The sequence below is a fragment of the Pyrus communis genome, chromosome 7 (assembly GCF_041283825.1).
Source record: "Pyrus communis isolate YQ-2024b chromosome 7, ASM4128382v1, whole genome shotgun sequence".
Classification (NCBI taxonomy): domain Eukaryota; kingdom Viridiplantae; phylum Streptophyta; class Magnoliopsida; order Rosales; family Rosaceae; genus Pyrus; species Pyrus communis.
The window spans coordinates 2229405-2256114 of record NC_142571.1 but is presented as its reverse complement, the minus strand read 5'-3'; the positions used below and the strand labels follow the sequence as shown (position 1 = coordinate 2256114).

Below are 26710 nucleotides of genomic sequence, written 5' to 3'. Positions count from 1 at the left end.
ATATATACACACACACACAATAAGTTTCTATATAACTTTGGACAAGGGAAATAAAAAGATTAGCTGTAATCAAAATCAAATAATGCATAAATGATTGTGACACCATTAAATTGTCCCCCAAGTGACTGTATCTTTGTCCTCTTGCCCACACGATTTTCACATAATCCACACGCTGCTAAAATTCATTAATAAAAAAATGGCCAGAAACACCGCGGCAGTTGCCTACCAAGTTACCAACTGCAGTCTCCCATTCTATATAAACGCCCTTCAACTTCCATCATAAGCATCAAGCACTTCACCTTCACAACCAAATTCTAGACAAACAAAAACACTAAATCGTAAAGATTAATTAATTAAATTATGGTTTATGAGTATGTTCTTGCTGGTGTCCTGGTTTCATTGTTGAGTTCTGTTTTCTTCCTCATCATAAACACCACCTACAGCGAAAAGAAGAAGGAAGACGTCGCGAATGTTTCTGAAACTGGTGTTTTTTCGGCGACGGAGATTGAGAAAAATACTGATGTTGTCATTGTTGGTGCCGGAGTTGCTGGTGCTGCGCTTGCTTACACTCTTGGGAAGGTGATCATCATTTTTCTCTCTTTATCTTCATAATCTACATTCTCTAGTTTATATTTCTTATTTTTTTAAGATGAATGAATGTTCAATAGAAATCGTAATCATCGTCAATCGTTATTAGCATTATAGTTTTTCAACTCTAGTTATTTTTTGACTTTTTATTTCTTATTGATTCATTTTTTTCTTAATCAAAACCCGATTTCATAGTTAAAAATGCTTGAAACATCGTTTTTAACCAGGGAAAACAAGAATGGACCTTAATATTACCCTAAACGTGCTTTTTAAATGTTTCTCACTAACATTTGTAGCATTTATATAAACCGTACAATGGAGGATTCAGTCAATAAATGAAGTTATCAAAGCCAATTTCTTTGTTTTTATCTTTATGAGTTGGCTCTAATATGGGGTGCTAATTGCAATAGTGCAGTCCAAACAGTATATTAGTAAACTTTGGTTTTTGGCAGTTTGTAACTGTCATTCGTTTGGCTAATTAAGCATTCGGATCTTCTTGTCCTAGCGGAGCTTAATTAAAGTTGTAATTATGTAGCCTTTTGAGTTAATCGTGAGTTTTGGTTCTTGTTAAATATAGGAAGGACGGCGTGTACATGTGATCGAAAGAGACTTGAACGAGCCAGACAGAATTGTTGGTGAACTATTGCAGCCTGGAGGCTATCTCAAGTTGATTGAATTGGGTCTTGAAGATTGTGCTAATGAGTCCATTGATGCTCAAAAAGTGTTTGGTTATGCCCTTTACAAAAATGGCAATGACACAAAACTGTCATATCCCTTAGAAACATATAGTTCAGATATCGCCGGGAGAAGTTTCCACAATGGACGTTTCATCCAACGAATGCGCGAAAGGGCTGCAACTCTTTCAAAGTACGTAAATTCCCATTTTCCTTCTGAGTATGATGAGCAGATCATCATGATTTCTTGGCTGTCATTGTTTTGATGTAATTTGTTTTGTACCTCTTATAATGTCTGAGAATGTTTTCTTTGCAGTGTGAAAATGGAACAAGGAACAGTGACAACACTAATTGAAGAAAATGGCACTATCAGAGGAGTGATGTACAAGAACAAGGCCGGAGAGGAGATGAGAACATATGCTCCGCTAACAATAGTATGCGATGGCTGCTTTTCAAATTTGCGCCGCTCTATCTCTACTCCCAATGTAATTCATTGATTTCAGTCTTCAGAATTCGAACATTTCTTTTATATTTTAGCATTGAAGTGTTTGCTATTATAGACCAACAAGACTAACTTGTCTAAATACTGCAGATTGAAAATCCATCCTGCTTTGTCGGTTTGATCTTGGAGAACTGTGAGCTTCCTCATGCAAACCATGGACATGTGATTTTGGGAGACCCTTCACCCATCTTGTTTTATCCTATTAGTAGCACCGAGGTTCGTTGTTTGGTAGATGTACCCGGCACAAAAGTACCATCAGTAGCTAACGGTGAAATGGCTCAGTATTTGAAAACCATGGTGGCTCCTCAGGTATCTATTATTTTGCTTGACTTTATTAAATTTCAATGCCATTCATTTCGATCGAAAGGGACTAATCTGAGGAATTTGCTTCAGGTTCCCCATCAGCTCTTAAAGGCTTTTCTAGCAGCGGTTGATAAAGGAATTATCAGAACAATGCAAAACAAAAGCATGCCGGCTGCTCCTCAGCCCACCCCTGGCGCAATTTTATTGGGGGATGCTTTCAACATAAGACATCCTTTAACTGGAGGAGGAATGACTGTGGCTCTTTCCGACATTGTTCTTCTAAGGGATCTTTTGAGACCCCTAAGTGACTTCAACGATGCACCTGCTTTGTGTGATTATCTCGAATCATTTTACACGCTCCGTAAGGTATATTGCCGCATTTCCTATATGTAAATTAAAATTTTCTCTTATTAGATAGTCTGACATGTTATATTGTTACGTCAAGCACTAATTCACAATTTAACAACATAACAAGTCGGATATATATATATATCTATCTTGGTGAGAGCATATTATCATGCATGTGGAAATGTGTGTGATGAAATTAGTTAATTTTCATTGCAGCCTGTGTCATCTACTATAAACACATTGGCCGGTGCCCTTTACAAGGTGTTTTGTGCATCGCCTGACCTCGCAAGACAGGAAATGCGTGAAGCATGTTTCGACTACTTGAGCCTTGGCGGCATCTGTTCAAAAGGACCAATATCTCTACTCTCCGGTCTTAACCCTCGTCCAATCAGCCTGTTTCTCCATTTCTTTGTTGTGGCTGTCTATGGAGTCAGCCGCTTAATGATTCCATTCCCTAAACCGAAACGGATGTGGTTAGGGGCTAGATTGATCGTGGTATGTTTACTCATTTTCCCAGTACTTTCTCATCTGCAAGCTCGTTATATAAGTCATATTACAAACAATACAAGCATGAATCGCTAACTAATCTTTTGGTTTTCAATTTTCAGAGTGCATCAGGAATCATATTCCCGATAATTAAAGACGAAGGAGTTAGACAGATGTTCTTTCCTGCAATAATGCCATCATATTACAGAGCTCCTCCTGTTCACAGAAGAATCGAAACAAGAACGAAGCTTAAATGTTAAGAAAAAACCAAACAAAATACTCGTATCATATTAGCATTTACCCTCGCAAACAAGGTTAGGATCATAGCTGAAATTAGGAAAGAAAGCCGAGCAATTATGTTTCTCAATTCTTTTTAGCATTTGTTGTTCTGCAAGAAACTTGTATCAAACTCTTGCAGTTCGTAGTTAACCTACACATATTTTTTTAAATGTTTGACTTAATTGGTTCTACACGTGAAGTCTTCAACTCTTTCAAGTTTCAACTTAAGTGGTTGTGTTCCACCGTGTCGTTTATTCATATTATAATTAAAATACTTGTATTTGTTTTCCTTGATGTCCACTAATAATAACTTGTGCTTATACTGTAAAAAAAATGTTCATAGGGAAATTCATGCTTGGGACTTCAAAATTTAACATATAATCTAACATGTATGACAAGATCTAGCAATTAAATCAACATGTAAAGCTAGATATGGTGGAAGCAAAAACCATGAGAATAAACTAGATTCCCTTTAAGATCAAAGATCTAAATTGTTGATGTATCACATGTTAAAATTTGACAAAATGGGTTAGTGGGTCTCTTGGGCCACCTTTGTATATTCTAAAGTCATTTTCTAACTTAAATCAAGCCCAATGAGTGCCCTTTGTATTAGGCTAAGCTGAAAACTATTTAAGGCCCAATATAAACGTATAAACGTCAATTTAATTAACTGATTCTTTTCAATTAATTTCTATCTCCATTCAAATTTAAACCACAATATTACCAGATCATTATGAGATTTAACTCACTTTCTCACATCTTAATGTAAATAATATTGTTTGTCAAAAAAAAAAACTTTTAATCTAATTAATTAATTACTCCATCATTTGGTGTTCATCCCAATCTATGGGTGTGCGGTCTATTAGAGCATGTCTAATGGTAAGGGCAAGAGTCATGGACTAAAGACGAAATCTAGCCCCCAAAGTGACACTATTTAAGCAATCTTGCATTTAAATTTTCTGTTGTTCTAATGGTAAAAGCGGATAGAGGTTAAGAAGTGTTAGGTAACAGTTTTTATTGAGTACCAGTTCTATCATAAATTGGTCCCTTGAGGAGTCCTGGGTGCAAGCTGAGGCTAAACTGGCCTCTTGAAATGCCTTAAGCTATATTAACTTAGGCAAGATATGTCTTTGTCATTTAAATCACTCAATTCGTTGTCGATTAGAATAAAACATCAGAATGTCTTTTTAACCTAACTTCTTTAGATTACTTCTAACAGTTTAAGATGTAATAATCTAAGTTGGTAGTGCAATACCGATATCATTTGATAGCCTCACAATTATTATGTAACATTGGATAAAAAATAAAATAAAATAAAATAAAAACTTCAATAATTATGATATAACTTTATTAAAATAAAAGGTACTATACAATTTTTTTAAAAAGAATAATGTAGAATCTGTTGTAAAATCGACGGTGTGTGTGCAGTGGAATAAATAAAATAAGACACAAAATTTACGAGGTTCCTCTACAGTCAGTGTGACTGGAGTACGTTATCGGGCAGCAGTGATGCTTTCATTATAATTTGGAATAATAGGAGTACAAAGATAACTCTATGTATTCTCTCATCTCCTCTTCCTCTCTTTCTTTTTCTGCTCAATATTGAAAGCATACGGAGTGCTCTATTTATAGAGCAACTCCAAGCACACATCTTTGACAATTTAACTTCCTTTATCTCCCAAGTCAAGATTAATTTTATGGGCATTGAAAATCCACCCAATGTCTGCAGTTTCTATGTGGGCATTCAATACCCACTAAACTTTTCAACACTCCCCCTTGGATGCCCACATATCAACATGAGTTGCCTCGTTAAGATCTTGATCTATTTTTGGATGCTCCCCCTTGATGAGTATCTCCCCCTGATTTCAAATTATTTAGGCTGATCATTGATCCTGCTGCTTTAGTCTTTTAGCGGTGATAGTTGCCGAATGAGGTGTTTCACTTGTTGTTAACTTTCCACAGACTTGTTCTTGAACTGGGTTAGAGGGCCTTCTGCTAGACTTCCTCCAAAGGTCTGAATTTACCTATTTTATCTGGAGCTGAATTTGATTCAAGGATGGTGGACACTTGATCTTGAATTGGACTTGTGATTTCTTCAAAGGCCGTCTAGACTTGATCTTGAATGAAATTGTATCATGAGGAGCTTCATGTGACAAGTGATCTTAGGCTTTGTCGGGGATGAACTAACATGTGTTTGTTGTGGTTGTCTCCACATGCTTCAATGTATCATTTTCACTTGCCTTACTTGCTCCCTTTGCAGAAGTGGTATTTTCCTTATGCAGGTTTGGCATCTTCTCTTGTAGTATTTGTCCTCTGATACAGGAGTGGAATGCAAACCTTGCATTTGAATGGACCATCACTTCTTGGTGGCAACGAAAGTTTGAGTGGAGGTTCCGACATATTGATTTCTCTGTCCTTGTCTTGGCAGGTAAGAACAAGGACAAAGGAAAGGACAGGGAGATTGCATGATATGAGATACTCTTGCTCTCGTTCCTGATGATATGAGATACTCTTACTCTGGTGTGACTTGTTTGTAGAGGTATTCTCAGAGAGGAAGAAAACTGAGTATTTCGAGATACTTTGTGAAAGATGCATTCTCGGAGATGAGGAAGAGTTAGATATTTTTCAGTTCTGCCTTGCCATGAAGGACAGAGGTTGACATATATATGGATTTCCCAATAGCAGGTAGTAGTGTTGTACCTTTACTCTTGTCAGCAACTGTGGTGTAATTAGAACAGTAAGATTCACGCGTTTTCAACTTTATCAGAGATCTTTGACAAAGTTGCACGTGATATCCAAGAGCTGAGATTACGTCTGAGAAATGTTGACAGACGTCGTGCAGGGAAATCTAGCTTTTGAAATTCGAAAATCGGTGTCCTTTCGATTTTTGAATAAGTGGTCATGTTGCCCCTCCTTTTATAGAGATATCAATTTTGTTCAATAACACTCAGAAAATTGTTGCCTGCAGAAATTTCCCTTTCTTGCACTTCTGAGATTTTATCTGATTTTCTTCATCATTTCTGAAAATGGCTTGCCCATCTAACATTTGCTTAGATTTGAGTCTCAAGATTGATACAGACGAGCAGCGTCAGGATAACATATGGCGCCCGTCCTTCTCATCTTCTAATGGTCCTCTTACGGTTGGGGACTCTGTGATGAAGAATAACATAACCGCTACAGTGGTAGCCAGGAATCTTCTCACTCCAAAGGATAACAGAATCCTTTCAAACCGGTCTGATGAGGCAGCTGTTCAAGACTCATTGGCTTTCAATGTTCAATGTGCGGGCTCTGTATCCAATATGGGCCAGCGCTTACTTGCTCGAACTCACCAAGTTGAATCATTAATAGCTGAGGTTGCAAGTCTTAAACAAGATATTAGAGGGCTCAAGCATGAGAATAGAGTGTTACACATGCTTGCAAATAATTACTCTACGAGCATGAAAAGAAAGCTCAACCAGCTACTAGAATCTGAAAGTCGGACTCAAAATGACAATCGGGGGTTCGAGTCTTTATTCCAAAGACATCCATTGTCTCAGCTGTCTGGAGTTCCACCAAGTATTGAGACTCCAAATAATCAACTTCTGGTGTCTTCCCCTTCTAGGGTACTTCCGAGTACTGAGGCTTCACATGAGCAACTTTTGTGAAGGTTCCCTCCTATTTGTTTGTTTTAACTCATGTGTATGTAATTTCTCGGAGATATTAATATATAAGCTTTATTTCATTTAGTGTATTGTGTTAAATACAATAAAGCATATATTTCACTAAAATATGGTACTTCTGGACCAAATATCAATTTATCTTTACCCTTGCGAAGATAAATGATCATTCTTAGTGTCTAAATCATTTGAGTATTCAACTTTTGATCTTCAATCCATATGATTCTTTAATATCATAAACATCATGGATAAGATTCGTGTTCGCATATTGTTCGATTTTGCAGTTCGAGATAATATTTCTCTCAACACTTTATAATCTTTCTTGACTCTTCAAGAGTCCCAATTTAATATCATCAACTCTTGCAAGAGATTTTAGTATGGTGCAACAATACCATAACGAAAATACTCACTAAGGCAATTTATATCATCCATTGATATTGAGTACATATTTTATGTTTTACCCTTCCGGGGCTTACTTCAAGCAATTTGAATCCTTCATGGATTTTCTACACTTCATGACACATTTTCCTTTAGAATTTATACAGAGCAATTCGCTTCCATGTATATTTGAGGGATTTACTTATGGACATATGACGTGGGCGACTCATAACCCTTCGTATATAATTCTCCATTTATACGAACTCGTTTCTAATCTTGTGTCATATCATGTGGATGTATTTCATGGTATTACAAATGCCCATATGTAACCTTCTAGGTTCAACATCTTTTGGCTATTTGTATTGTATCCAAGTATATAGGTCTATTTTTCCACGTTCTTACAAAATTATAATGGAATTGCATTTCTCCATTTTTGGCCCATAATTTTGTTGATGGAAAAAGAATGGGACTCAATATCACCACAGCTCATTGATGAATTTAGTAGCTACTTGTAAAAACCAAAATTACCATCGGTTATCATCAATCTTTGATCCCATATTCTCATGTGCATGCGCATGCATAAAAGCTTTTCATTTCTTTTGGGATATCCATTGCCTCTTCAAGGGCATTACACTATCTCTTCCAGGATAGTCATAATTTAGAGAATGCGGATCATAACCTCCTCTTGAGCGTTATAGAGCTTGGATTTTAATTTCCACTTCCGAGAGTTGAGTCATTGGAACTTATACATCTATCATGCTTCATGCATAAGACATCAATATTCCCATGTCCGCGGATTGACCTTTTCGGGACAAGTATCCTTGCGGCAACTGTTATGCGTCTGACATGTGACAGTTATGCAATAGTTCAGTAGTGCCATATTCTTCTTCTTTCGAAGGACTGAACCTTTTGAGTCTGAGAATCTGCCACGCTTCAGGCATGTAACAGATAAATCATTTGCTGCCATATTATTTTGTCCAACATGGACATTAATTCTTATAGGCACATTTGCAGCAAGTATATGTGATTTTATTACTTTCGTTTCATCATTAAATGCATCTAGCATTTGATTTGCATATCGTTGCATCATTCAATTATTCTCACTTCGTTTGTATATTGATTGCTTCATGAATCAAAATAAGACAAATTCTCTTCGTTTTTCTGGAACGGTTTTTTTTTTCTCATCATTCTTCTAGAATGATATTTGTTCATCGTTCTTCTGAAACGAAGTTATTTTCTCCCCCTAATGGCGGGAAAATTATCTTATCAAAATAACAGTCCGCAAACCACGCGGTAAATATATCCCCAGTCAAGGGTTTTAAATATTGAATGATAGATGATGTTCAACATCAATGCCTAATCCGCAATGATGCTTCATTTCAGTATGTTGTGGCAGTGCAATAGGCACATAGATAACACAACCAAAAACTCGTAAATGTACAATGTTTGGCTGGTTCCCAAACACGAGTTGTACTGAGAAGTATTGATGGTTGTCAACAAGACTCAACCAAATCAATAATGCATCATGCAAAATAGCATGTACCCATGTAAAAACTGGCAATTTTGTTTTCATGAGCAGATCGCGGGTAATCAATTTCATCCGCTTAATAAATGTTTCTGCTAAACCATTTTTTTAGTATGGACATAAGGAACTTTTGGTCCTTATTTAATAGTCTGTAGATTGAGACTCTTATAGCTTTTATTGCAATTAAGTTGAGGCACTGCGGCACTTCAAACTTAAGGTACTTATCAAGGAACTTCATGTCCTGATCTTGAGGATCAAGGGACTTCATGCCCGATCTTTTGTTTGATGGAACTTCAGGTCCAATCATTTTTATTTGATGAGGATCAAGAAACTGCAGGTTCTGATCTGATTAAGGAACTTCGGGTCCAGTATGTACTCATCGTAACAAAAAGAAGTACAATAAATAAATTAAAGCAATAGGCGGTAATTCCAGCCATAATGAATAAATTGCATTTAAGTAAATAAAGCTTGTGACAAGGGCTTTAATTCAGCACCATTCACATAAATCAAAACTTAAAGCGGTAGGCGGTAAAACCGTCCATGATAAATAAATTACTTTAAAGTAAATAGAACTTGTGAAAGGGTTTTAAACCAACACCAATTCACATAAATAACAAGAAGTATCATACCGCCTTTTATTATTTTTCTTTCTTTTTGTCAGCACTTATTCAAACCTTATTATTGTTACTTTTCTTATTTCTGTAGCATGGTGCCATGCACCAACAGAAACCATTTATATTATGTTGACCAAATGGTGTCATGCACCATTCAAATCCTTTTTATATATTTTTCTTAGGTTGCAGTCAACATCCTTTTTTTTTTCTTCACATGTGCCTTGTCATTCCATCAATCCCCATTTTCTATTATTTTTTTCTTCTCTGTCTCTGCCAGTCTCGAAACACAAGGCCAGCTGGGTAGTTATGGAGGTTGCCCAAATTCAATTCAGAGACTGGCGTTGTTCTTGCATGATCCAGGGAACATGGCATCGTTAAGCAAGAACCTCCTTACAGAGACATAAATGACAGTGTGGTTGACGGAGGCACAAGAGAGGGAGGCCTGTGTGGATTCATTCTTGCCATCACCATCTCAAACAACCAAGTATTCATAGGAGTTCTCAAGATCCGTCGAAAACAACGTGATCTGGGTTTCCAAGTCTGATGAGATTCTTCTGGATCTCTGGAAACCAGTTGTCAAGTACGAGTTTTCTCATCTCGTGACGACTTCAGGTCGTAAATTTCAATTCTCATCGGAATTCGGTGGGGCGCTTCTGGCGCAGTGGGAGAGACGAAAAATGGACATACCTTTTATTCTGTGAGATTTTAGATGACGGAGGTGAGAGGTGGATAGTGCTTCACCGGATTTATGGCGTTGTGTTTTCCACTGACATGAGAGCTTTTCGTGCTGATAACGTGTTGTAAAATCGACGGTGTGTGTGCAGTGGAATAAATAAAATAAGACACAAAATTTACGAGGTTCCTCTACAGTCAGTGTGACTGGAGTACGTCCTCGGGCAGCAGTGATGCTTTCATTATAATTTGGAATAATAGGAGTACAAAGATAACTCTATGTATTCTCTCCTCTCCTCTTCCTCTCTTTCTTTTTCTGCTCAATATTGAAAGCATACGGAGTGCTCTATTTATAGAGCAACTCCAAGCACACATCTTTGACAATATAACTTCCTTTATCTCCCAAGTCAAGATTAATTTTATGGGCATTGAAAATCCACCCAATGTCTACAGTTTCTATGTGGGCATTCAATACCCACTAGACTTTTCAACAGAATCTCTCTACTTGTTGAATATCATGTACACAAAGGGAAATGAGAAGATTTGAATAGGAGACGCAGTGGGTTGAAGATGAATACTCTAATCACCAGGGTTGTAAAATTTCTCCACTTGGTGAATATCAAAGTCTATTTTTAAATATGAGTATTAGTTGAAAGAAACATTTGAGTATTGATAAGTAATACGAAGGATAACAAAAATGAGCCCCTAAAATTTAAAAATCAGAAATATTTAAAATGACAAAGTGACTTATATATTGGTTAGGTCATTTGGCTAAGACAATGTGTTGGATTGTGCTCGAGTTTGAAACCTCTTTTCTTTAATTAAGAATAGTTTAGAATATTGCGTTAAACAAATTTGACCGAGTGGTTGTAATGCTCCTAGTAGATGCCTAATAAAATCTAACATTACAATTGCGTAACATTCTTAAGAGATGCGCAATGTACCCAATTTCAAAAATATGTATATCTACACCATAGATGTTCTTACCATTACGAGCCATTTAAAAATCATCTATATGAAAACATGACAGACTAAGTTAACGTTCTTTGGATATGTGCAATGAAAATCGATAAAACAGACACATAACGTTTGTACAAAATGTGAAATATGTGATAGAAACGACGTGTAACGTTCTTAGAAAACACAAAACAACATCTCACAAAAAAAGATGTGAAACGTTGTTTGAACATGTGCAATGTACTAAAAAAAATAACAAAATAGTAACAAAATCCAATGTGTGACCCAACTTGCCAACTTGAACGGTATCCACGCTTTGGCGGGGATTTTATATCTAATGACTTAGACCTGTGGCAAGTCCACACGAATACAAATTCCTTGCTTGTCAAGCATACCTACCTACGCACGGTTACACTGTATAATATATACACACTCTCATGCACTAAACTACACGCGGCGGGAAAGGAAAGGGTCTTTTGAGCACGCAGTCGATCAGTCGCCCCTTCCTCAGCCGCGAGTCCTCCGCAAAACCCTTTTTCCGATTGTGTCAATCTCCGATTTCTCAACCGATACTCTCGCCGGCGCTTTTTGTGAAGACACAAAATAGGTATAAAATCCTTCTGTAGATTTTTAATTCTGGTTTTTAATTTTTTGAACTTTTTATTTGGGTGCCTGCGTTTTCTGGGGTTTACTGGGTGATGATTTTGTGAATTGGTTATGTGTATGTTAAATTTATGTATTGGATTGGTTAAATTTGGTGTTTTTTTTTTTTTGGGATTTTTACTGCACTTGTTTTTGAGATTTTATTGGAGATACTATGTTTCTGTTCGAGTTAATGCCGCTACTGGTTTAGTTAAATTCATTTGTTTTGGGGTGGGGGCTGTTTTTGTTGAAGGTTTTTCTTGCAATGTCATCCCGGAATTGGGAGAAATCTCTGAAGTTAATATACTTTTAGGCAAAATGCTTAGATGACAAAGAAGAAAAAAAAAATAGTGAAACTCAAAACAGGGTGAAATGCATTTTGGAATTGTAAGCTACCTTTTTGGAGGTTTAGTGGTGGTTCTCCATCTATGCTTTGCAAAAAGGTTGTTTCCACGAACTTTTCCATTGCGCCAAGGCTCGCTCTTAGAAAGTTACCCGCTAACCATAAAATAATCTAATGCAATCCTAAAATGATGTAGTCTTGAACAAAAGTAACATCACATAAAACATAAACATAGGATAGGATCATGTAAGCCATATCTCAATATTTTTTATAAATGATTTTAAGTTTTGGTCTCCCATTGTACAGGGAGATAGACTTGGCACTTGTCTTTAATAAGCGTGGTTTTTTTATAGTATCATTTGATTAAGTGCAGTGCAAGTGATTTTATATAAATCTAGTCATTGGAGATGCCTTGTATGGATATGCTTTGTATGTGGCTTTATTTACCTGAAACTGATAGAAGTGTTTAACAGAGAAAAATGCATGTATATATTGTACGATAAATAACAAGTAGGTTGTCATTTGGGAGGGTGTTTTATGAAAGCTTATATAGCTCTCCTCAATGTTTGCATTTCTGTACATGCCATTTTTTCTTTTGAATGTAATTGCTTGTGAAGTACTTTACATAGCTTTAAACCTTACAAAATCTCTGTTGTTTATGGATTCTCAATATTAAAGGCGCGCTCAAGCTGACCACAATATGGATCCAGTCAATTGGAGAACTAAATTTCCTGCAGAGTCTCGAGAAAAAGTTGTGAACAAGATGTAAGTTGAATTGCATTATTCATATCAAAGCATCATTTGAATTCCCCTGTAAGGGTTTTTCCTTTTTTTATTACTTTGATTCTGTCTTATCATTAGATTTTTGGATTAGTACTTTAAAACTTGTTTAAGTACCCGAAAATTCAATTTAGAGGTGATAAGCTTTATGATGGCTGAACTTGGGTGAGCTTCAGGATGACCAATTGACAAGCCTGGAAGGGAAATATTTAATATATCTTCTGAACTAGATATGAAATTTTTAAGCCAAGTTATGAGAATCTGATAGACTAAATATGTATTATGATACTGTTATTTTACTAAGCAGGTTCTGATTAGTTTACGAATAAAATTAATTTTGTAATTTTATTGGTTGGCATGGCCAATACATTCTGACTCCAGAACAATTTATCATGCAGTATAAGTAGCTTAATGAAGCGTTTTCCATTTTCTGAGCACGAGAAACATATGTCTGATTACAAGAGGATAGCTGTAAATTTCGAGGAAAAGGTTTATATGGTTGCCAGAGACCAGGTAACTTAAGTTATGAGATGCCTTTCTTCTCAAGCTTATATTTTCTGTTATTTTCAGAATTTCCCCTCTCGAACCTAACAACCTATGTTTAATTTGGAAATAAACCTAGAAGATAAATCTTTGCAGTTCACTGACGCTTTTTTTTATATATGCTGATTAGAAAGAATAGTTGAGTAAATATTTTTTTATCAGCCTGAAATAAACATTTCTTGTTTAATTTAGCAAGACTATATAATGCGGATCAAATCGAGGTTGGAGTCAAAAAACTTGAATCCAGGTATGCCATTATTTTGAAAACTAAATTATTGAGTTTAGCAATATCAGATTGTTTGAAGTTTTGCTTCTAAAATAGACTGTTTATGTGCATTATGTATGCTTGCCTTCATTTTAAAGAAGAAAACAAAAGTCGGTTATATATTTTTTTTTCCTTAAATCTGGAACGGTGTTAACATGTAGTGTAATGTTAGCTATATCTTTGTTGGGTGCACATGATATCATCTTCCCTGGCTACATAATCAATATTTTTTTAAATCATAAAACGGAAGATCATTTGTGGTTTTTGTAGGGAAAATCTGAGAACTGTTTTTTATATCTTTGGTGGCTACGAGAAACTTTTCTATGAATATGCTTACACTGGAAGCTTGAGATATCAAATCTCTCTCTCTCTCTCTCTCTCTCTCTGGTGTGTGTGTGTGTGTGTGTGTGTATCTTCACGTCATTTGCTTTCCCAAGTGATACTATTTTTTCAGTAGTGACGGAAGAATATTTACATTTTGAATAGTGATGAATTTGTTGATCACTATATTCTCAGAAGCTTTTGCTCCGACAAGGGACAAGGATTATTTTGTATTCTAATACTTGTGTCGCATGTGTACTTCAACCAACCATTATAATGCCTAACATCAGGAGTTGAACTTCCAATGGGAAGTTGTAATTACTAGGATTCCAGTTCAGGATCTCCTACATATATTTCTTGTATTCTTCAAAATTTGAATTAATTAATCTTTTTTTTATCATTATTTTATAATTACATCGTATGATATTCATCTCCAAGGTGGTAAGCAAGGCCAATCGATTTCTGTTCAAGCCACAACTCTGTCCCAAGCACATGAACAACATTCATTGCCTAATGTTCAAGATAACACTGCATCTGGTGGAGTCGTTGCTAGTTTAGCATCTGCACGGCCCACTGTCAGTATTTCGCCTCACGTTGCTGTGCCAAACAATGCTAGTGAAAATTCCAATTTGCAGAGTGTGTTTGGTAATTCACAAAGGTCAGTAGGAAATTTATCAGGGAGTGGCCAACCTTTTAATATTTCTGTCAATAATTTGAGACAGAAGCAAGGGAGACAAAATTCACCCCAGATCGTTTCCCAGCAGAACCCTGAGCAGCTAAATCCTCATCTTTGTAAGCAGGAAAATATCTCACCATCGTATATAACCCAGAAGCAACTACAGCCGCAGCACCACTACCAACCGAAACTCTTAAACCCTACCCAGCAACAGACCTCTCAACAATCTATGTTGCAAACTCCTGTCATGTGCCCTTCGGAGACGCGCGTTGCTCCACTTTCTGATATTTGGCAGGATCAGATGTCTTATTTCGATAAGACAACACAGCCGGGGAATAAGACTCAGTCACAGATAGCCTTTAGGCAAACAAACCATTCACAAGTGGCTCTGGATAATCATCAAAATGTGTCATCAAGTTCACAGAACCCATTAATGCAATCACAAAAGCAAGCACATTTATTAGGGAGAAAGTTGACTGCTACTAATATGCAACAGAGCCACTTAGATGGGCAACCAAATGGCTGCCCTAACTTGCACCAGCAACAGCCCAGGTTACCATGCCAACAGAATACTGTACAACAGCAGTTTCAGGTACAGAAAATAAATCATTCAAGTGCACATCATGAGCAATTGAGTGAAAGAAACAATATGTATGTACTGCCACAAAGCTCACAGCTGCTTGAAACACAGTGTGCCAGCTCAGGCATGCGCCTATTCAAGGTTAAAATGGAGGGGCAAACGCAACAGAAAGCTTCAGTTCTGCTGCCAAATCAAGATCAAGAATCACAAGCAGATTCTCTTGAGAGACGACTGAACTCACAAACACAGCCACAGAAGATGGAACAACTGCCAAATCCATCAGCAGAAGATCAGCAGCAAACATATCAAACATCAGGTAAAACTGTGAAACCGAATTATGTATCAGCAGAAAAAGTTGATTTATTAAATAAGAAAATAAGTAGAAATACCGCCCTAGATTCATTGTTGATAAATTATTGAGTTGCTAATTTCTATGATCTTATTCCAGAAGTGTGGAAAACTTCTAACTAGGACAGGCTAGTTCTGATCAACCTAATAATCAAAATTAGCTCATGAAGTTATGTAGTTTGTTGTTAAAATTAGTTCTAACTTTGTAGTAACATTTGGGTATCTGTCCTGAAAATATATGTTCTGACTACCTATTTTCTTATCATTTTGTTGGTTTTGTTATCTACTGATTGACGTGGCCTTCTCTTCAGTATGAGCCCTGCTTGCTTAATTTCTCTTGCAGTTTTTCTGGATTCTCACATCTTTTAGTGGCGCAATAATATATTTTCATGTGATTATGTATTTGTATGTGCAATATTATTACGAAGCTTTTGAATGCTCTATTAACAAACTACAAAATCTGCCCAACTACATTAGCTGGCTTCTAGGAAATGTAAATATCTGCAGTAACGATGTTATAAGCTCGCTCTTTTAATTTAAACTCATTGTCATTTTCTGCAATCCTGTGGATTTGGAAATTTTCCCTCAATTGTTAATTTTGTACAAAGAAAGGCTCACTTCTTGGGGTATCTTTTTATTTTGATTCTGTACGGATGTTTCTCTGAAAACCCTTTGCAGAATTACATGCAATCATCATCTTATTTCCGCTTTCATCCTGTCAGATCTACTCTCAATTGACTTGCACTCCATCCTTTTATACTCGTTCGACAGGCACACTAACTTGTACATCTGCAAGAAGGGTTTCACTCACAGAGAACTGGCAAGAGGATGCCTACCAGATGGTAATCTCTCTCTCTCTCTCTCTCTCTCTCTCTCTCTCTCTTCCTGATTTTGTCAGTAAAACTAAAATTACTATGAGCCCATTGTTGTGTAGGGCAGTTAATTAAAGAATAAAGCTGTGACTGAATAATTTTTTAAAATGTTACTTCGCAGCTTCAAAGTCTAAAAAGCAAGTATTTAACACCTCTGACTGATATGTATAGTACAATAACGTGTAGGCTCCAGCAGGTAAGTTATCGTTCACTTCAAATTTTCTGCCTTAGGTATCCAACATCAGATCAATGGCTCTCTTACATTAAAATTTTAGGACGACAAGTTTCTATGATTATTTGTTGAAGTTCTCTTAATTTTCTCCAGCTCAACTCTATCTCTCAACAGACAGAAACAGGCAGCATTGAGAAACTGAATTCATTGAGGAATAGGGTGAATACAATCATTTCTAATCTAAGTTTTCCCAAAAGCAATATTCCACCTTCTTACAAGGAGAGTCTGGGTGTATTTGAGAAGTACATTATTTCTATTCTTAGTGTACGTGGAAGGGGAAATTCTGGTCCCTCACAGCAGCATGGACAACGATCTTCTGATGTGCACTCTATGCGTCAATTCGTACAACTTTGTTCTCAAACTTCTCCAGTTCAGACACAGCAAGACGAAAAGAAGCCAACATTTCAGCCAGTGAACTCACAGGATTCTGCAACAACAATGCAGCGGAGCAATGCAACGAACTTGGAAAACGATTCTATGTCTGTATATGAGCACCCAACCCTGCAGTCGACTGAGAAGTATTCAGGAAAGATAGGCTCATTTAACATAGTGCAGCAGGTTTCCTCAGGAAACTTAAATATTCCTAGAAGCAATCTCCAACACGTTAAGACCTTGTTGTCACATAGCCCCGTGCATGGACCACAGTCAAACGTGACTGCTTTTGAGTCAAGCTGTAATACACTTCAAGAGATGTGCCTGAAACAACCTAAAGAAGAGCGGGATGTGCAGACTCAGACACAGAAGCAAGAACTTCAAGATAGGCATGAGATGCTGCACCAATCAGTACAACAAAAACAAATTGTGCAACAGCATAGCAGGCTGGTAAGGTTGCAATCTGGAGCTTCATTTCCTACTGCTTTGCCCAAAACTTATGGTTCTTCCTGCTCACAAGTTCCTCAGTGTTCTACTATTGACAAGAAAAATCTTCCGATGCCTCTAACAGAAGCTAGAACCACTTTCCATCCCATAAACTCACGCTCTATTAAAACTTCTTGTTTGGTTCCCTTGCCTTCATCATCTGTCACGGGAGATTTTGAGAGACCTATTTCTAATACTTCATCCCTATCAAATGCTGGAAGTATTGGAGATGAACAAGTAAATATTGCAGCAAAATCCCCATCACCCATTGCCATCGGTACTCCTGGGATATCTGTTTCACCCTTACTTGAAGAGTCCAGTAACGTCATTCATTGTGATACATCTACAACAATGTCTGATGAGTTGAGTGCTTCTGAGCAGCCTATTCAGCGCTTAATTAAAGTGGTCAGTTTGAACTGTTGCAAGTTTCTCTTTGATTGTTTTAGAAAGTGTTGGATTTATTGCATAACATCAAAATTAAGATATATAAGATGCAATGTAATTTTCTTTTTCTATTTCAGGTGAACTTGATGTCATCTAAGGCACTAAGTGCTTCTGTTTTGGACATTGGCTCTGTTGTTTGTACAACTGATAGGATATCAGGATCAGCAACACTTACAGGATCTGGAGGTTCAATAGGTGAGGATTTAGTGGGCATGACCAATTCTCGTTTGCAGAAGAGTTATTTAACATGGCAAGGTATGACCTTTGGAACAAAAAATACGAAACGCTGCAGAAGTACAGTGCCAATTGATGTCATTGCGTCAGCAACTGGAAGTATCGGTGATAGTTCAAAGTTAAGTGATATGGAGATATTTGACTTGGAGTCAACTGCAGTATCTTTATTCAAAAGGCCAAGGATTGAGGTATGATGCTGCTCTGAGAGGTTCTTTTTAATTGTTTAAAGCTTATATATGATTTATCTAAATAATAGTACCATGTCATGGAGATACTGTTTACGACAGAAAATCAATTTAGCTGAAAAATTATCATCAGTGTGATCCTTCTGGTTGTTATGGTTCGGTCATTTTATTTCCTTCACCATCTGATTCAAAAACAAGGTCATCTCCCGGTCTCTTCTACTCGAGGACCCAAATACTCTTGACTTCTATTCTCTTTCTTTCATTTTCTACAACTGTCTGACTTCTGTGACAGGAAATCTGTAGTCATATCTCTCATTTCTTTTAGGGTTGTTTTATTATAGTAGCCCATAGCCTAACCTAGACAATGCCGTGAAAAAGATTAAAATTCATGTATTATGTGTTCTGTAATAGTTCTTGAACTTTAAATTCTACCAAGCGTTCTCTCATCCATATTTGTCTGAGATGTAGATTCCTTTTTTTTTCTTTTTTTTTTTTTTTTGTGTCATCTTTTTAAATATATAGCAAGTTCTCACTTCTCATCATTATTGTCATAATATATTATCTCCATATTTAAGCCAGGAAAGTTGAATTCCGTGATGGATTTTTCAGCATATTAATTGGTATAACTTTTTAGAAATTGATTCATAATTTTTAGGCAGAGAAAGTCAATTGTTTTTCACTATTCTAGTTGGGAATTGTTATTAACACTTCAAAAATCTCATTCTACACTCTTCACAAGTGTATTTTTTTTTTTTCTAATGATAGAAAATTTGGAGTACCAAATGAGATTTTTGGATACTAATAACAAGTCCCTTCCAGTTATTTGATATTGTCGTTGAGTTGTTTTGTGGTATCCTATTCTGGTAATCTTTTGTACATCTCTTAAAGTAAGACTCCTGGTAGGGTTCTCCGGGTAGGTCTTGGCTTTGAATTTGTTTAGTCGGTACATAAATCAGAAGAGAAGCAGCATAGAAAAGAATATGAATCTTACCTCCCATCTCAAAACTTTGGGTTTGAGTATGCCTCCTTAGAGCATCTCCAAAGGAGATGTCAAAATGTCCACATAAGCTATAACAGTAAAAAAAAGACCACACTAATGTTCTCCAACCAAAATGTCAAATCCTATGCGGCGATAACATGGATTGGCAGCAAGAGAGTTGTTGTCAGATTTGACAACATCTTCAAAATTAATTATGAATGCTTTTTATTAATTTTTTATTGGTTTAATCATCATTGCAATTAATGTTGTTATTGACCCGTTTTCCTTTTGTTCAATCGAGCTAAGTGAACGGTTCCCTCTTGTTAAAAAGAAATGGTGAACAGTTCGGATTTCATAATTATTAAGTGCCTTTTATTCAGTTTTTATTAATTTAATCATTTATTTTATAATATAATAAAATAATAATTTAATTTGTCATATCGGGTGGACAATAAAACTTAAAAAAAAATGTTAAAATGCCACATAGCCTGTCAAATTTAAATTTTATGTTCAAAATTTGACATCTCCTTTGAAGATGCTCTTCTGGTTATAATTATATACTAAATGTTGCAGGTGAATCAAACCCTGTTAGAAGAAATTACAGCGATCAACCACCAACTAATAGACACTGTACTAGATATCAGTGATGAAGATACCCCTCCGACAGTAGTCTCAGCTCAATTTAGAGGTGGTCAAGGAACCATTGTCCGGTGCTCCTTCATTGCCGTGTCCATCAGTCCCAATCTGAAGTCACAGCAGGTTTCACCTCAAACGGTGTGTCTTGCACACTAGTCTAAATGTGATTCATAAACTATACATGTGACGATTCTATCCCAGTATGACTGCTTTTTCATGTCTATGCAGTTTCCCATCCAGCCTTTACGATTGCTTGTTCCTGCAAATTATCCATTGTGCTCTCCCATATTTCTACACAAGCTGAGAGTGGAAGTCAGGTGAGACATTACTCTCGCATACATTTTGTGTGCGCCTAGGCATTTCTTAAGTTGTATCCCGGATGTTGAAAATGTACTAGAAGCTTTTGGTCGAATCGTTTTGTGTATCCTGGATGAATGAATTTAGCACGCCTAGTTTCCGTTTATCCTTTTGGTCTAATCCGTTGTTGGTCTGGCAGTGATGAGCTAGAAGATCTTTCAGCAAAGGTAAAATCAAAGCTGAATATGTCTCTCCGGAGGCTGACGGAACCCTTGTCACTTGGGGAGATAGCAAGGACGTGGGACGTTTGTGCGCGAGCCGTTATCTCCGAGTATGCACAGCAGAATGGGGGAGGAAACTTGAGTTCCAAGTATGGAGAGTGGGAAGACTGTCTCAGTGCTTCTTGATTAATCAATTTGTATGTCCAAAACACAGTGCTTGTTCAGATTCTGGGCTAGTTGTACAGATTAATCAATTTATTTGTGTTCCGGATGTTGTAAATTAAGTGTTGCGGATTATATCACCTTATAAATCTTTGACCATCCATTAGTGTTTACAAATTGTAAAAACTTGTTTTTGAATATTTTATATTGAAATTTACAGGTTCATTTGGAAGTGTTTTTAAAATTACTGATAACGTTTTGGTAAAAATATTTTTAAAACAAATTCTTAGTAAAACACAAGTAAATCTTAAAAAATCACTTCAAGTGCTTCACTAACTATACTTATTGTCGTGGTACGTAATTCTCTTAGAATTGTGAAAATATGAATTTACTTGCTATCAAAGGTAAATCTAGATCGAACGGATAATATGAGAAGAAAATTTTGAGAAAGGGACGGCGGTGATTCAAATTGTCTAAATCGAACGGATAAGCACGGGTGTCAGTCTCGTAATTACAGTTTCCCATGAGGGTTATAAGTGTAATGATAACATAAAGTTACCGTTGCAACTCACTCTCACCCATCTATAATCAAACGGCTACCCACACTCCGTTCTCAAATTTCAAAAACTTCTTGTCATCTCCTCTGTCGTGAATCGTGATATTTGTCAATAATCTGCGTTCTTCGTCGTTTATTTCGTATAAGCCGTTTTCCCTCAAAGGTATTATTTCTCGTTTTTAATCTCTAATTTCTTCGTTTTTAATTGTATTTCAATCAATTTTTAATTTGGGATTATAATCGATTTAGGGTTCATATGAAGGGTAGGGTTTTTGTGATCATGCTTAATCTTGTAAATTATTTGGCTTCGGCTTTGAAACCCACTATCAACATTTCTGTTGGGGTGAACAGTTTGCAGAAAGAAAGGCCCTTTAATGCCTAATTAATTTCATTTCAGTGTTTGTTAAATAAGAAATTGATATTATTAATTATGATTACAGTGTAATCTCTCTTTATCTATCAGTGTTTAATTTTTAAAGACGCCGAATTTCGGAGATGAACGTCTAATCTTGAGTATTTCTTGAGCGTAAGGATCAAGACTACCCAAAAAAGTATTATTTCTTGTGAGGTGTGAATTCCTAGTTCTTTGGTGTCTAATTTCTTTAGTGTTTTAAAAGAATCTTGTCAACTATTTGTGTGCTGATAATGTTTAATATCAACACATGCAAAAAATGAGCATAGCGGCGATGAGAATGCTTTGTTGGATGTACGGCCACATGAGATTACAATCAGTGATCTGGCATCTTCAGGCTCAATTATCTGTGCGAAGGAATATGCTGAAAGAGTTTTTTTTGCATTGTATCTTGTTTTCGGCAGTGTGTTTGGAACTATATCACATGCTTAGTTTCCGTTGTTTCCGTATGGATTGTTTCTACAGTTAGTAGAGGATCAAATTGAATTGGCTATAGAAGGGAACCAATGGCATCACAACTTGGTAGTTTCTTTCGAGATCAGGATCTCAGCGTTCACTCTAATGGTACTTGAAAGTCTAGTTATGCTCTTATTTCAATATCTAAAACTCCTGTATGGCTACAGTTAGATGGTTAACCCTTATATTATCTGCAACAGGAGCATCTCTTGTGGGGAAGGGTGGTGGCTTGAAAGCACAAAGGAAAGTGGGGCTTGGTGGCAGGAAACCGCTTGGTGATCTATCGAATTCAGGGAAGCCTGCTGCTCTGATCCAGGCATTACAAAAGCAGCCTTCCAAGGAAATCATTCGTGATGATTCAAGCAATAAGAAAGGCTTGTCTAAAGTCTCGGATACAGTTCAAACTCGTAGCAGGACGGCGCTAATTGACATTTCAAACAGACAGAATGAACAGGGGCAGAAGAAGAAGCACAACACAAAGCAGGTGAGTGATGTGGCAGAGGGGCATCTTTGTCTTAATGATGTTTCAGGGGAAGGATTTCTGCACAATCATGAAGAGTGCATTAAAGAACAGACCAAGAGTATGGACATGGGTCAGTTTCTGATGACACTCGGACTAGATATTGGTATGATTATATGTTTAGAATAGTTTGCGTTTCTTGAAATTCATGATTTTCTGGGGACACTTCAATTTATTATTTGATCCTTTTTTGTTCAGGTTCTTCCAAGAAGCTTTCATTTCAAAGTGCACCTCCACTGCCAAGGAAACATGATGTAAGTTTCAGATTTCATTCTTCTTTTGCTCCAGGAGTATTTTGTATTTTGGATGTTGGGTAACCAATTGCTTTTGTTTGTTTTTTTGGTTTTCAGCCCGAGAGTCCCCCGAGGGAGTGGGATTTGGAAGAGATGCCTGAGCATGATTTCCCCTGGCTGTCTGACAAGCTTGACTCTCCACCTCGTTGCAAGTCTCCAAAGTCACTAAATTGCAATGCTGATTCCCTTTTGATTTGGGACGACTGTGACTTCAAGCTGATGGAAACACCATAGTTTCCAATTTTTATTCTCTGAAGTGTGTACATCATGGGACGGAGCATCAGTTCTCAACTGCAAATTGATGTAGTCACAGTACTTCCGGATGGTTTGCTTTTCGTTGATTGAGCAGAATTCGGTTTATGTTTTCATTGTTTGCTGTGTTAGCTGAGCATCATGTAGTTATGGTGATGAATGCTTGATTGTTTTGTTTTGACTGCACATTGTGTAGATATGGTGATCTGATGAGATATTGATGTATCTGGTTCTTTGAGGTATCTGAACATTCGTAGTTTCAATTCAAACCCTCTCTACTTCTTGTATGTCTTGACTTCATCACGCCTTGTTTCTTCAGTATTGATCTACATGTGCTCAACTATTATTATTTTCTTTTCATTACGGGATGTTGGATAATTAACAAAACAGTAAACTGTAGCATCGTCATATCAACATACGCAAGTGCTAATCTTAGCTAGACTGAATCGATTAGACCCAGAAATTAAAGTCTGGTCGTACGGTTTTGTATCAGCAAAATGCAGAACAAGCCCTATATAAACAGGAAGCTAGTGTGGCCTTTTCTTTCTGCAAGTCAAGTTTCCGGCTAGGATTATGATTTTGATTGGTATAGGCAAGTGTTGAATCCCTTCAAACTACACATCTCAATCTTTGACATGTTTGTAAATTGTACTGGATTCGTGAAACATCTTGCGCTCTTTGTTATTTACTTTCTGCAAACTGCAAGGACCACTATAATGTTAAAGATGATCAGTAGAATCTGGAAAATCCTATAGTCTTGTTTGAACAGGGCCATCACTGCTTCCACAAGTTGATAGGGCTTTTCTTGTTTAACCTTGGAGTGTACATCAAAGAAAAACTCCGAGGTGGAAGATATGTCGGGGTTGCTTCCAACTCTATCCCCATGGAACCGTCGAACCATGGAAAACACCGAGAAAGATGACTTAGAAAAATAAGTGTTAGATCATGTTTAGTGAACTAAATTGATGAAAATAAAATAAAACTCGAACAAGCTAATTAAGGACAGTTAATGATAGATTAATGAATTGTCGCTTAGAACTACGGTCTAATAGTATTCCTTTTCACTTGTAAGTGAGAGGTCTTAAATTCAAATCAAGCCAAAGGCGAATTTGAATCACATTATGCTAGCCCATTGTAAGGCTAAGCCCACCTCCCTCCCCTTTAGTGTAGATGTAACGACCCATCCCCAAATATTACGGTTTTATAATTTTAGAACGTGAAGTTATGAAAATGCCCTCAAAGCAAAAACATTGATTTTTGTTGACCGCCTTGTCATGTCACATAAGATTTGTTTCCTTGACACATTGTGATAGTACTCGTTGTTACGAATACGTGGGCGCAAACGGAATGTAATTTAGAGTTATAACGAATAAGTTATAAATGAACAAAGACAAAGGCAAAATGGTCATTTGATTATTAATTTGGAAGGCTCCAAATTCGCTGGAGCATTGATCTGGTGCCACGTGTGTGGCTAGGATGGAGAGATAAGGAGAGAAATGAGGGAAATGAGAGAGATGGGCGGAGGAGAGAAAGGGGAAATGAGAGAAAGGAAGGGAGGCGGACCAATCAGAAAAAAAGCAAGGAGGGGAAATGAGGGAGAGAAAAACCACCCAATCTGGATCATCCCTTCGACCCATGGATCCGACCCGGTTTAGCCGGACTCCTGTGAGTTTTTTGATAGTTTTCCATCAATTTTTCAGCGAGTTTCTTCAAGCTACAACCTGGAAAAGGGCTTGTGACCTCTCTTCTCTAATTTCTATAAAAAAAAAATACCCAAGCCAATTTGGCCCTAATTCAGAAAGATCGAAGCCGACAACTTCGAGGACACCACGGCGGCGATCCACCACTCCAGCAATAGTCACCGTCGATGACCACCACCAAATGACTCCTCTTGAGGTTAGGAACAAAGCCCAAACAAGTTTGAGGGCAGCGGAGCTGCGGATTTGACGAATCGAAGAACACCCATTTTTAGAATGTTCGACGGATTGAGGTGGTTTTCAGGTGTGTTCCAGCCGAATTGGATTTCGGTTCAGGTATGAAAGTTCTTCCCCTTGATAAGCTCTACATTCCTGTAAAATTTGGTAATTTTTGGAGTTGGTTGAAAAATTGGGTTTCCATTCACCGGAAACCGCCACATGCGGCAGCATGTGGGGGGAACCAAAGGTCCCTCTTTAAGTTTTTCGACGTGCCGAATCCGAATCCAATGTCCGTTTTCCCAAATTCTACCATTTAGGTAGAGTTTTACTGAATGGTCACAAATTGTGGTTAGGTGCATCGGTGGGAAGTGACTTCATCCTCACTAACTCGAGCGGCTCTTGGGCAACAAAATATCTGTGAGTGGACCCTTGCTTAAATTGCATGTTTTTATAAAATATTAGGCTTGCATTCATTTCATATTTCATGACTTGATTATGTTTTATGATATGATTTACAGATTTTTGGATTTATGCTTTATGAATGATTTATGATTTATTAAAATTGCTTTTATGCATATTTATGATTTATCGAATTTACGTTTTTACTAAAGGTTATGAATTATGGGATTTTCATATATGGAATTCTATGGATTTACGAATGTGAATTATCATGGATTTATATGATGAGACTTTGAGCTTTTGAGCTCCGGATTGATATGAGATTTTGAGATATGTTTCGGTGCTTATCTAGTAGGTTATCATACATCACATACACACAACTGGATATGTAGACATCTATGGCCATATGACACAATTGATGATATTTATAACATACCCCCCCAACTTCACTAGCCCGGGGCTAGTGTCGGTGTGATATGTTATATGTATATGTTTCTTTTCTGGCGTAACCCAGAGTCGTACAGCTTCACCTTCGGGTGATGGACCCCCCCCCCCTTTCTTCTCTGGTGTAACCCAAAGTCATACAACTTCACCTTCGGGCATATACATATATATCGATATATCTCTTCTTTGGCGTAACCCGGAGTCGTACAACTTCACCTTCTGGTGATGGACCATGATTTCTTCATTGGTGTAACCCAGTGTTGTACAACTTCACCTTTGGTGATGGTTATGCCTTCGGGCCACTATGATACCCCTAGTGAGTACATCATGGATGAGATTTACGGATTTGCCTTCGGGCGGCGATATTTCCATTACTAAACAATGTTTTATACGTACTAGTTTTACGAACATTTTTCATGGCATGCTAGAATTTTCAGAAAAACCTACTATGTAGTACTATATATATATATATATATGTGTGTGTGTGTGTGTGTGTGTGTGTGTGTGTGTGTGTGTGTGTGTTTTCAAAATAAAGGGTTAGTATGTTCATAAGAAATGGTTTTCTTATTATTAGTATTATTGTTATAAACTTTGGTCCACTCACTCTTTTAGGTTTGCACCCCTTTCAAGAGTAGAATCGAGGCATATAATCCCGGCATCAGAACACTTCTACATAGGTATCTTCGAGTTTCCTCAATGTATGACTCATTCTTTTGTTTGTACCTTTTATTATAATTCCTTCACAAGATTCTTGAGTGGTTGTATGCTCTAAACACGGTTCTGCATTGGTGTACCTATTTCTAATTACATATTTTATTTATATGCATGTTTAAAATGGCTTCATCACCCTCGAGTGTCAGCC

At 37.0% G+C, this 26710-nt stretch overlaps 3 protein-coding genes across 4 annotated transcripts; all 3 read left to right on the top strand.

Moving 5' to 3' along the window:
* Positions 1-274: 274 nt before the first annotated feature.
* Positions 275-3373, top strand: LOC137733449 (squalene monooxygenase SE1-like). The gene is made up of 7 exons (XM_068472600.2): positions 275-579; positions 1166-1455; positions 1579-1747; positions 1855-2073; positions 2158-2433; positions 2632-2910; positions 3024-3373. The coding sequence occupies exons 1-7, from the start codon at positions 361-363 to the stop codon at positions 3159-3161; spliced, it is 1590 nt and encodes a 529-aa protein (XP_068328701.2). The 5' UTR covers positions 275-360; the 3' UTR covers positions 3162-3373.
* Positions 3374-11441: 8068 nt separating this feature from the next.
* On the top strand, positions 11442-20777 carry LOC137733215 (mediator of RNA polymerase II transcription subunit 15a-like). Its single transcript, XM_088696498.1, has 12 exons — positions 11442-11589; positions 12646-12732; positions 13146-13260; positions 13483-13537; positions 14315-15448; positions 16252-16322; positions 16474-16548; positions 16678-17847; positions 17964-18308; positions 19858-20058; positions 20149-20237; positions 20417-20777. The coding sequence occupies exons 2-12, from the start codon at positions 12668-12670 to the stop codon at positions 20622-20624; spliced, it is 3528 nt and encodes a 1175-aa protein (XP_088552624.1). The 5' UTR covers positions 11442-11589; positions 12646-12667; the 3' UTR covers positions 20625-20777.
* Positions 20778-21160: 383 nt separating this feature from the next.
* LOC137735694 (uncharacterized) lies at positions 21161-23376 on the top strand. Of its 2 annotated transcripts, none has more exons than XM_068475139.2 (5): positions 21161-21319; positions 22034-22132; positions 22225-22650; positions 22743-22798; positions 22895-23376. In XM_068475139.2, the coding sequence occupies exons 2-5, from the start codon at positions 22075-22077 to the stop codon at positions 23069-23071; spliced, it is 717 nt and encodes a 238-aa protein (XP_068331240.2). In that variant the 5' UTR covers positions 21161-21319; positions 22034-22074; the 3' UTR covers positions 23072-23376. The 2 variants fall into 2 exon arrangements, with proteins under 2 accessions (XP_068331240.2, XP_068331241.2); XM_068475140.2 differs by having other exon boundaries at positions 21183-21319; positions 22225-22617; positions 22895-23275.
* Positions 23377-26710: the final 3334 nt, after the last annotated feature.

Bases quoted from the DNA above. Each gene is read 5' to 3' on its own strand.
- LOC137733449 (XM_068472600.2), top strand. From the start codon at position 361: ATGGTTTATGAGTATGTTCTTGCTGGTGTCCTGGTTTCATTGTTGAGT. The intron at 2,074-2,157 runs GTATCTATTATT...AATTTGCTTCAG, and splicing joins AAACCATGGTGGCTCCTCAG to GTTCCCCATCAGCTCTTAAA. The intron at 2,434-2,631 runs GTATATTGCCGC...TTTTCATTGCAG, and splicing joins CATTTTACACGCTCCGTAAG to CCTGTGTCATCTACTATAAA.
- LOC137733215 (XM_088696498.1), top strand. From the start codon at position 12,668: ATGGATCCAGTCAATTGGAGAACTAAATTTCCTGCAGAGTCTCGAGAA. The intron at 13,261-13,482 runs GTAACTTAAGTT...TGTTTAATTTAG, and splicing joins ATATGGTTGCCAGAGACCAG to CAAGACTATATAATGCGGAT. The intron at 20,059-20,148 runs GTGTGTCTTGCA...ATGTCTATGCAG, and splicing joins AGCAGGTTTCACCTCAAACG to TTTCCCATCCAGCCTTTACG.
- LOC137735694 (XM_068475139.2), top strand. From the start codon at position 22,075: ATGGCATCACAACTTGGTAGTTTCTTTCGAGATCAGGATCTCAGCGTT. The intron at 22,651-22,742 runs GTATGATTATAT...TTTTTTGTTCAG, and splicing joins GACACTCGGACTAGATATTG to GTTCTTCCAAGAAGCTTTCA. The intron at 22,799-22,894 runs GTAAGTTTCAGA...TTTGGTTTTCAG, and splicing joins CACTGCCAAGGAAACATGAT to CCCGAGAGTCCCCCGAGGGA.